Source organism: Pterocles gutturalis, unplaced genomic scaffold (genome assembly GCF_000699245.1).
Source record: "Pterocles gutturalis isolate BGI_N339 unplaced genomic scaffold, ASM69924v1 scaffold4783, whole genome shotgun sequence".
Lineage (NCBI taxonomy): Eukaryota > Metazoa > Chordata > Aves > Pterocliformes > Pteroclidae > Pterocles > Pterocles gutturalis.
The window spans coordinates 29,236-40,271 of record NW_010125373.1 but is presented as its reverse complement, the minus strand read 5'-3'; the positions used below and the strand labels follow the sequence as shown (position 1 = coordinate 40,271).

Here is an 11,036-nt window from a genome sequence, read left to right as displayed (position 1 = left end):
ACCCCTGACACCTGGGCGCCTGCCTGCTGCAGACCCCCTCCGGTCACTCCCATCCACCTCTGCCCGTAAGGGTGGAGACGGGCGTCGGGAGGCCTCTCCGGACCTGCACCCGCGGGCCGGGCGGCGGCGGGGAGGCTGGTGCATCCCGTGCGGTGTAAAGCAGGGGGATCAGCTGGGCTGCTCGCACAGTGCTGACTTGGTTGCTGTCACTGTTACCTTTTGGGGTTTTTTTTTGCTGAAGGAGGGCGGGATACAAAGGTGTGCAAGTGTACTCACATTTTTCTTTAAAAGAAAAAGAAAATTACTGGGCATCTTATTATTAAGCTGTGAAGTCCTAGGTCAAGTTGGAGCACCGTTGTATCTCTAGAGCTATAGTTAGGATAATTAAAGTAATAGCTGGTTTCAGTAAATTTTTAATTTATTTGAGTTCTGCTTTTGATATCAAGATGTGATATTACTTACGTGACACCAGGACACTTTAACTAAGCTATTTCTCTTTCATGACTCAATCTTATTACTTACGTGACACCAGGACACTTTAAGCTATTTCTCTTTCATGACTCAATCACCTTTACAGTGACAATAACACCCCTTCTCCAATTACTTTAAATGTCATGAAATAAAATAATTAACATATTGCCTGGTTCCCTTGTAACCTTTTAAAATATGCTGGCTTTTTTGTTTTTAATGGAATTTCCTCTTTGTTTTCTTTTTAGCACGATCACGCACTGTAGGAGAACTCTTAGCCCCAACTTCTCCTTTCGACAAGAAGTGTGGACGTGAAAACTGGACTGTTGCGTTTGCTCCCGATGGATCTTACTTTGCTTGGTCACAAGGGCATCGCATAGTGAAGCTGGTCCCCTGGTCTCAGTGCCTTAATAACTTGTAAGACAAAACCACATGGCTCTTAAATCACCTGAAAAACTTGGGAATTTCAAAATAGGAGATAGCTTTTAATAGATTAAAATGCACATATTGGCTTTTTAGGCTTTGCTGTCTCTGTGAAGAACTAATACTTTAAAAGTAACAGCTATTGTTTTATCTCTTCCTTTGGCCAGTGAGGGAAACAACATTATTGCAACCTCACAGAGGCTATGGAGGAGTGATCTGTTAATTCATTCAGATGCCCTAAAATAAGAGGAAGTTAGAAGGAAATGGAAATTTAAAGACTGAGGCAGATCTAGACTTTTAAATTTCCTATCAGAAAGCTATCTGGTTTTACCTTTTAGGAATTTACTTAAAGGTGAACCTCTTTCCTTATCATTCTTGTTAGAATGCAAGTTATGTTCCAAACGATACATTTTCTTTTAACTTGCAGGTTGCATTTTAATGAAGTTAGTAACCAGCAGTTGCATTTTTGTAGCTGATTACATTTTGCCTCCCAGCAAATCCCGCCTCTTTTTTTTTTTTTTTTTTTCTCTTTCTGGTGGTGGGTTAATTGGTTTTTATATGCTGGCCTTGATATCCCAGTATTTGACGCACGTAAGTGAATTGCAGGGAACTCTTGCTCATTTAGCAGAAAGTCTTAGAAATTTTCGTAACGAGTTTTTCTGTAAATGCTTTAAAAATGTTGTTTTTCACAGTGGATTAAGTTAATGTATTGCTCTACAGAGGAAAAAACATGTTCAACAGTATCATATTGTGTTAGAAGGTTTCCAGGTCTTAGTAATCTTACAGTTATAAGAAAAATCTGCTTTTAAAAGTACAAATGCATCATTATGGGCCTCCAAAATGTACGTTATGGCAACTCACAGATTTCATTACATCTTAAAGACCTTTCTGATCTATTTGTTTTTCAAGCTACTTTACACTAATTTTTTTGGCTTCTTGTTTTTGTTTTGCAGCTTGTTGCATGGCACAAAGAATGTTGCAAATTCCATCAGTACAAGACTTCCAAGGCAGAATAGTGACAGTGGTCAGAAAAATAAGCCTTGTGAACATATCATAGACTGTGGTGACATCGTCTGGAGCCTTGCTTTTGGCTCCTCAGTGCCTGAGAAGCAGAGCCGCTGTGTCAATATAGAATGGCACCGTTTCAAATTTGGGCAAGACCAGCTGCTACTTGCAACAGGCTTGAACAATGGGCGCATCAAGATATGGGATGTCTATACAGGTAGAGTATGAGGGAGGAAGCTGGCACTTCGCTGGAACTTTATGCAGTAGTAACATCATTAATACACAGAATTAATTGCTTACAGAATTTTAAGTGGGAACAGAACCTTGAATACAAATTAAGTAATCTAGAAAAAGTATGAACTCCTGCAACTAGAAATGTTCAAATACTGTGAGAGGAAGGAACAGACTCGGGTCATGCTTTGAGATGTAAGCAATGGAAGATGAAGCCTTGCTGCTGCAAAATGGTTAAGTGTGTGATTGACTTTGTGTATATTGGTTGTTTGCTCTAAAACTTTCCAAACATGAAGTTGCTCTCTGTTCTTGAGTAAAGGGAAGGATTATGGTGATGAGGGCCTTTTTATAAAGCAAATAATTGTTCAAATGATAAGAGACTGAATCTGAAATCAGGGGGTCTTAGTTTAGCTGGTAGCACAGCTGCGAGGTTGAGAGAGAACTTCTCACCTTTAAAAAATGAAACTAATGGCTATTGAATAATTTGTCATGTAAATTTAAGCTTAGAGCAGAGATATCTATCAAAAAGACAAGTCTTGCCTTATTTCTGATGCATATGGTTTTAGTGTATAGATTTACTAGCTTTTCAGGAAATTGCCTCTTGATACAGAAGAGTCTAAAAGAATACACATGCTTCTTACTGTGGGGAGAATTTCTACAAAGAAAATTTGGCTTTACATGCTGTCATTTTCTATTCTGTGTTTGTATTCATAAAGCATGTGATCTGAACACAAGTACAGTCCTTCATTTCACATTGTGGTGTCTTCATGTAACAGGAAAACTCCTCCTTAACCTGATGGACCACACTGAAGTTGTTAGAGATTTAACCTTTGCCCCAGATGGCAGCTTGATTCTAGTGTCTGCGTCCAGAGACAAGACACTGCGAGTGTGGGACCTGAAAGATGATGGTATGCATTTTACGCTTATCTGTTGTAATACATAGGAGAAATGTGCACGTACTCTCCTCTTTTACTGCTGTAAAGTCAGTTAGGTCAGCGTTTCTTAAAAAATTAATTTTATTCTATTAGTCACTTGCTCTGTATGCTCTCTTGAAATCTTTTATCTATTGTGTACCCTAAAGGTATAAGCTGGTAGTAGGTTAAGATAAAAAAGTGCATGAAGTGACCTTTTTGAAGAGGGACATAGGATTTAGAGGCTGCATGACAGCATTCTTATTTCTGTGTAGAATGACCCTGCAAGTTGTTGTTGAATTGATGTTTATAATCAGTTCTTACAGCAGTGTCTTTCTTTGCAGGAAATATGATGAAAGTGTTGAGAGGACATCAGAACTGGGTATATGGTTGTGCGTTCTCTCCAGACTCTTCTCTTCTCTGCTCTGTTGGAGCTAGTAAAGCAGTATGTGTCAGAGTTTCTTGTTCATGAAATCTGCTGAATTGTGTGCATAATCATTTTAAATCTAAGTAACATTAAGCTTGTGCTCGGTGTCATGAACTGCTAATGTTTTATGATGATGTAAAAGTGCATGAAATTAAACTAGCAAATGGTGCATTGAGACACTGATTTATGAATTGAGCTTGCACTGCTTTTAGTTGCAGAAACTGTAAGCTTTCTTTGAGAAATAGTATGATACATATGCACATGTTCATAGTGTAAAACCAAAGAAGACTAAAGCTTCTAGTGTTAAAAGTTACTTATATTAATGCATAAAAACCCTACTTTGATTTTATCCTTTCTATTTCCTGCTCAATGAAAAGGACTTTTCAAAGTCTGAGCCTGTCATGGTATCTCCTGCTTAAAAATTTCTATGTGTTTTCCAATACAAATGGCACTCGTGTCTAAAAGATCTAGACTGAAGCATAGCATACTGGTTTTGTTTTCATCCATAGGCTAATGCCCTGCCAGAGAACTGAAAGCAGTATGGGTAAAGCACGTATGCCATAAGCTGCTTTTCTTGGCACTGGAGAATTAGGATAAAACAGAAAGGGGAATTCAGTCTAGTTACAGGGGCTTTGTAGGTAGTTTAATGAAGCCTAGTGAAAAGCACAATTCAATCATTGGATGACTGTTCAAATGCATATTATACTTGAAATTATGAAACTGTAGTGCAGATCTGATAGAGAATAGCTGAAGTTTGGGTTTTGTTTTTTCTTTAAATAGAACAGATGTGGATGTATACATTGATATCTTTAGGCTGTGTGTTTTCCATAAGCTTCTTGCTTTCCCTGTCACAGGTGGTGGCAGCAATATTGGTGTGATTGAGGTTAAGCTGGCACCACTCACACAGGAGCACAGTGGTGTTAGCTGGGCAGAAAGAGTGGCATCTCTGGCTACCAGGCTGGGGGCGAACTTTACCATAGGACGAAGTAACCTTGCATTCGACCGCAAGGTGTACTGTACGTACGCAGGTGCTGGTTGATGTCCACTTTCTGCTTTCTTTCTTTCTTTTTTTTTATTTTTTTTTTTAATAATTTTCACAGCAGTGAAACACAGTGACTCCTAAAACTTAGTTTCCAGTTTTATGGAATATTGGAGTCTCCTTAGAGAAATTAGTCAACATGTTTATAACTGATTGTAAAATGGTTTAGTTTTAGGAAGTATGTGAGGCACTAAGGCTATGTTTGCTTTGGTCAAACATAAATTTATCCAAGATGTCAGTATTTAATCTGTGCAGTAAAACTGAGTCAGGGGAAAAATCAAGGACCTTAGTGAGCTCTTAAGGGACATAACATCTTATGCTAAAGACTTACATTTTCTATAAAATTATGCTGCAGTACATAGATTGTTCCTGTTAAGTAATTCTGGACAGTCTTCATTTTGATTATATGTAATGTACAACTGCATATAAAATCGCAGAATACTATCATCTTTTATCAATTTTTATAATACAATATGCAATTAGCTGGATAAATCATAATATTAATGTATTTTTTATTGTTAACTTGATTTAAAATGTATGTATTCTTTCTAATAATGTGGTTAGACTTCCCTATTGTTTTGCCAAAGACATAACTTTTGGCTGTGAAAATTCTTTTTGCTTGCAGTATCTGTTTCTCTTCCTAGGCTGACGTTGGTGATCCAAGCCAATTGTAAACAAGTGATCTTAAACTCAAAGGGATGCCACTGGAGTAACAATATGTTAACCTTACATTTTCTGTCTGTATATTTCTTAAAATTTTGGTAGTTACTGAGAAGAGGGGACTGTAGAGTTTAACCCTATTTATTTCTGCATATTTTAATAAAATAGTTTTGTAATACATGAATTCCAGTAAGCTACATGGTTAAATTGTGTTGCCTTTACCTTATATTTTGGCTTATTTTGTTAATAACATTTAACAAACTTGAGTTAGAACTTGCATGTCTGCTTTAATTATTTTTTTAAAAACTTGATTTTAATCTGAGTATGACACTGAGCATATTTCTTAATTGTAGTAATTCATAATGCCTGATTTTAATATAATCCTAAATAAGACTAGCAGCTATACTTTTTTTTAAAAAAAAAAAGTAAATGCTTCCTTGCATCTCTGAGCAGGGCTATAACATTAGCTGATTTAATTGCAGGTTTTTCTGTGGGATATGGATAAATACTCCATGATACGGAAACTTGAAGGGCATCACAATGATGTTGTAGCTTGTGAGTTTTCTCCTGATGGAGCTTTACTGGCTACTGCATCTTACGATACTCGAGTCTATGTCTGGGATCCGCATATTGGAGTTATGCTTATGGAATTTGGGTAAGTAGTCAAATCTGGAAACTTTCTCCTAGAGTGAAGATGACTACCGAAAATTAATGGGTTCATGTATTTAACTGATAATTAGACTTGGGAAAAATCTTAGCAGTGGGCTGATGGAAATCCTGAAATGGCAGAGCAGTGGAGATTAGTCTTCTATCTGAGAAAGAATCTAAAGCACTGATGTTTTAGTGTGTACTGATTTAAGCATCTTCAACAAAGCTGAGGTGTTCAGTACTACAAATGATACAGCAGTTCAATCGCCACTCCTGGTTTCGTAGTTAAATGTTCAGTCCATTTTTTCTTGCCCAGCTTTGCTAATCATGATGAAGGAAACACTTCCATAGCTGTTAAACATTCTGCTGTTAGCTAACTGTCTCTCTGTCTCCAGGCATCTGTTTCCCCCTCCTACTCCAATATTTGCTGGAGGTGCAAACGACCGATGGGTCAGATCAGTATCTTTTAGTCATGACGGACTACACGTTGCAAGCCTTGCTGATGATAAGTGAGTATGAGGAAAGGTTTGTTAGACTCTAATTCTTCCCATATGACATGAACTTTTTAATACTAAGTTTTGTGTTTTTTTAACATGCTTTCTCAAGATGACAGTAAGGGTATTAAAGTATCTGCAGGAGGGTTTTAGTTTTTTTAATTAAGACAAGCATTGTTGGGATTTCCTAGCATATATAACACTTAGGAGAGACATTGTCTAAATCCATAGTTCAGGTTATTGCTTTCAGCCTTTGAAGGCAATATTTTATTTTGATTGGCAGAGTTAAAGTGGTTGAAGCAATACAGATCAAGGTATGTATTGGGGATAAAGAAGTCATTGTATTTCAGGCCAAATCTGAAACACCTTGTATGCATATTAAAATGTTCATAAAAATTCCCTGAGCTCTGCTTCAGCCTAGTTTCTTGTGAAGCATCAGAGAAAAATATCAGGCAGAATTAAATGTCTACTCTAATAACTTACTGCTTTGCTCTTCCCTTCTCAGAATGGTCAGATTCTGGAGAATTGATGAAGAATACCCTGTACAAGTTGCACCTCTGAACAATGGGCTCTGCTGTACTTTTTCTACTGATGGCAGTGTTCTAGCTGCAGGGCAAGTATATACTTTTTTTTTTCCCTTCCTAAAATATTAAGGTAACACAGAAGGTCGAAAACACTGGCTAAGTGTTCTAAAAATTCAATTGTGACATGCAACTTGATGCTTCTGATTGGTTTTACTTCTGGTACTACCTGTTCAAACATGCCTGGAACAGCAGTAGAATCAAGAAGCTGATAAACTGATTTCTTATCTTTGAGAATAAATAAAAGACAAACCCTCAAACATAGATTGGAAAATGACCACTAGATAATCAAGAGCAGTTACTCTGTTTCGGGTGGTATACTCCTTAGCTGTTGGAAGATCTGCTCAGGACTGTTGCACAGATAATCAGCAAGTTGCTTGTTGTGCTGCTATAGCTTAAAAGAACTGGCATCGACTGTAACTGAGCGTGGAACAGCCAGAACTGAGCAACAGCAAGTACAGAGCACATTCCCTCGAACTAGCAGTGTATGTGAGAATTTGTACTAAGCTGAAATAATTCAGGTGGGATAATTCTGGTGGGTTTTTTCTTTTTTTTTTTTTTTTGTGCAGGACACAGGATGGCAGTGTGTACTTCTGGGCAACTCCAAGACAAGTTTCTAGTCTCCAACACCTATGTCGCATGGCAATTCGAAGGGTGATGCCCACCAGCCAAGTCAAGAACTTGCCTATCCCATCAAAAGTGGTGGAGTTCCTTTGTTACCAGATTTGAATTAAAAAATAAAAAATCAAACTGGCAGGTGGCCCAGCTGCTGAAACTGGCTGAACACTCTAAACAATCCTCAAACTTTACAGCCTTTAAGCTTAAAACTCTACAGGTTTTCAAGAGCTATGTAAAGTGATAACCTAAATACTATTTTGCCAAAATGCCTGACAGGCAAATTTTTACTATTTATAGAAAACACAGTAGAAGTATTCCTGGTGTTCTCAATTTTCTAAAATATAACTGTGAAAACATGTACATATATAGACATAAGCTGCTACATGTTATCAATGTACCTTTAAAAATGGCTTTTATGATTTTTACTGTGTATCATGTATATATTGCTTTGGTAGAGCCATCAGATGCATCTGTGCTGTAAAATGGAAGGATAGCTGTTATTCTGGGACACTGAGATAGAAAAAATATTGACTTAAGGAAGGTTACCTGCTCTGTATGTATGTACATTGGGGTTTAGGAAACAGATCCACAGATGAGAATTCGCGCTAGTTTATTTAATGAAGAGGTACAGCTTGGCTTTTTAGAGCAATGTATGGTGAAGGGAAGTAGGTTAAGGTAAGGGTTGGCATTTATCTGATGTAAACCCAGAAGTGTTGCCTGTGTGCCAGCTAAAGAAGGCCTCAAGTTCCATAGCAGCAAACCAGGTTAAATTCCAGTATTGGGCAGTGTTAAAGCAATATTTCCTTACATTTCTGAAAACCTAACTACTGTATTATTGCCTGATACTTTGTCTGTAATGAGAGAAATTACAGGCTCAGTTTATGATTCTTTAACCCTGTAATATCTCTTCGGGGGTGATTATTGGTTAATGGCCAAAGATAAGCAAAATACTTGGTTTTGCCTTCTGTTATTTATCTGTACCTGCAGATATAAAGAATGTATGCATTGCATAAAATGCCTGATTATATATATATTTTTGTTGAATTTTTTTATTAAAAACTTATATAAAAGTTTCCTGATACCGCATCTGGTGCCTGATTTATCAACACTATCTGCCTGCGGCAGTTCTAGTGGGAATCTGCTGCTGCAGGACTCTGTGTAGTTTTCCTTTTCAGGACCACAGTACACTAATCTGGGTGAAACTTACTGTGGGGAGCTACAGCAAGATCTTTAAACCTTTTACACGGGCAAAGGTCGAAAGCATCTGTAAGTGTTTCCCCCCCTCGTGCATGGTTCAGAAAGTAGGAAATTGAGTTCCGACTGCAGCACACATCCCTGGTGGCCACAGACTGCAAGGCTGCATATTCTGAACATAGCTCTTCACTCCCTCGCTCTTCCAGAGTACTGTTTTGGTAAGCCCCTTCTTTGTCCTGTCTAGTATTACATCATTTTGCACCTTGCAATCAGGAGACCCAAATTCTTTTCCTCACAGGGCCAGTGGCTTGTTACACATTAACCGTGCTGCAGAACTGCCAACTACCCCAGTTTCTGGGTGGGTGACGGGTATGAGAAGGGCTTCAGGTCCTCTCACAGCACAAAACCTTTAGCTAGCAATGAGAAGTAACTCCTACAACCGGGTGCCAAGCCCCACGGAAGCAGCTGGCACTTCCTGCGGGGCTGATCTCATCCCCATGATGATGGGTGGGGGACAGAGCAACAGGAAGCCTCACATCTGCGCAGAAGCACTGTTCCACCTTCCCTCACTCCAACAAACGCAGCACAGCTTCTGTGCTCTTCCCCTCCCAGTAGTGCCTGCCTAGAAAGAGCAGACCTTGCAGCAGCTCCAGCACTGGTGAAGAACTCGGGAGGTGAGACTAGAAAAGAGAGGACTGAGGAGAACTGTTACTCATTAATTTACTGCCTATGGGCTAGTGGCAAAAGCTCTCCGGAGCTATCAAACCAGCTGGCAAGGGTGCTGTGCAGAGAAGTCATCCTTTTTGATGATGCCCTGTTTGCACAAACCTGTTGAAGCAAATATGTTTGGTTTTTCTCTATTATATTGTTTATTTGGACAAGAGGACCAGGCCAGATGCTGAATCATCAGAGCCCAATCAAGTCCAGTACAGTTACAATTGTCTAGTGACCCTGACACGTGGCTTTGCAACCTTTGGTAACTAATTTCTTTGCATTTACATGAACTCCCCCCCATGGCAAGTCAGAGACTGAAGTTGGCAGGAAAGGAAAATGTGCAACTCCTGCTTATCTGTCAAAGAGGGGAAAGAGATTCCCTCCAGCCCCATTTGATCAAGTAAGGCATCTTTTTGCATGGATGATGCTAAATGCCCTCCTGACTTACACCAGCTTAGCAACAATATAAGTATAATGAAATAAATTCTTTCATTCTCAAGCATGCTATTAGCATTTTAAGAGCCCAGATTGCCTTGGAATTGCAAAGGCACTTTTCCACTTCAACAATCTGGTCTCACTGGCAGATGTATTTCCTGATCATGTCCTTGTTTTCCTACAAAGTCAATGACAAGCCAGAAAGAACTCTTACTGAGCACAGCCCAGCAGGCCTCAGCCTGAGAAGGCTATAAATAGCCCTGCTGCTCTGCGTCTGTGTTGCTGCACCACCGTCAAGGGGCAACACTTGCATGTCAGATTCAGTGAAAAAGAAGTAATTTGGTGTTTCAGTCTATTTTCAGTGTAACTTATTTTATTTGCACCTACACAAAAGAAGAGAGAAAACTGCCACTAGTAAGCAAGCAATCATCTCCTCTAGAGAGCTCAGCCCAGACACCCAGGCCTGCTTTCCAGGAAGATTTCCCTGAACACTGTTTCCAAACACCATAAATCAACTTTTCACTTTCCAAGGAGTACTACAGAACAAAGCCGACAGAACAGAACTTCCTCAGGAAGTCAAAGGAAACTTGCAAGGAAATAGAAATTGCATGTGTTGCCATGCTACTTAATGACTCACTCATTTGGTGCAGAATTTTTCATAAGAATATTGCACCTAATTGGAGCAAGTATTTCCTCTGTTTGTTCTAAATATATGTATGATTAAGACAAGACTTCTCATACATTGTCCAGCTGAAGGGAGAACTGGTGAGTTCTATGCCCCCCAAAACATCTCGTCTCAACTGGAATGCAGATATGAGTGAACAACAGCAACCAGACATGCAGTTTTCTGCCAGGGAGCTTCCTAATTTATAAACACGTGCTCCCTCTGAACGCAGTCCCTCAGAGCAGCCTGAGCACTGCATGCTCCCTTCTGCACTCTCTGCTGGGAAGTTTGTCCCAAGGCAGCAGCAGCCTGGCCCATCAGGGACCCCAAACCAAAAAGCAAGCGGTTACCAACACCTGTGTATCGGCAAAGATGAAGCAGATCCGTCCAGGCAGTTGTGATTTTAAAGCGTGTACTTAACAGCTTCGCCTAATGAAGGAAATAATTATTCTACAACCGTGGAACAACACGCAGAAAATTTGCTGGGGCCACTACCATTGAGTGCACAGTCACGAGCGAAGGGA

At 39.3% G+C, this 11,036-nt stretch overlaps 1 protein-coding gene across 1 annotated transcript; it reads left to right on the top strand.

Annotated features, from left to right (window-relative positions):
• Positions 1-716: 716 nt before the first annotated feature.
• Positions 717-8,575, top strand: WSB1 (WD repeat and SOCS box containing 1; the record flags this gene model as incomplete). The annotated part of the gene is made up of 8 exons (XM_010078530.1): positions 717-885; positions 1,845-2,113; positions 2,904-3,035; positions 3,383-3,483; positions 5,647-5,819; positions 6,208-6,321; positions 6,812-6,919; positions 7,457-8,575. Coding segments are annotated over 8 exons (1,226 nt in total), but the record flags the coding sequence as incomplete, so codon positions are not given.
• Between the last annotated feature and the right edge of the window lie 2,461 nt (positions 8,576-11,036).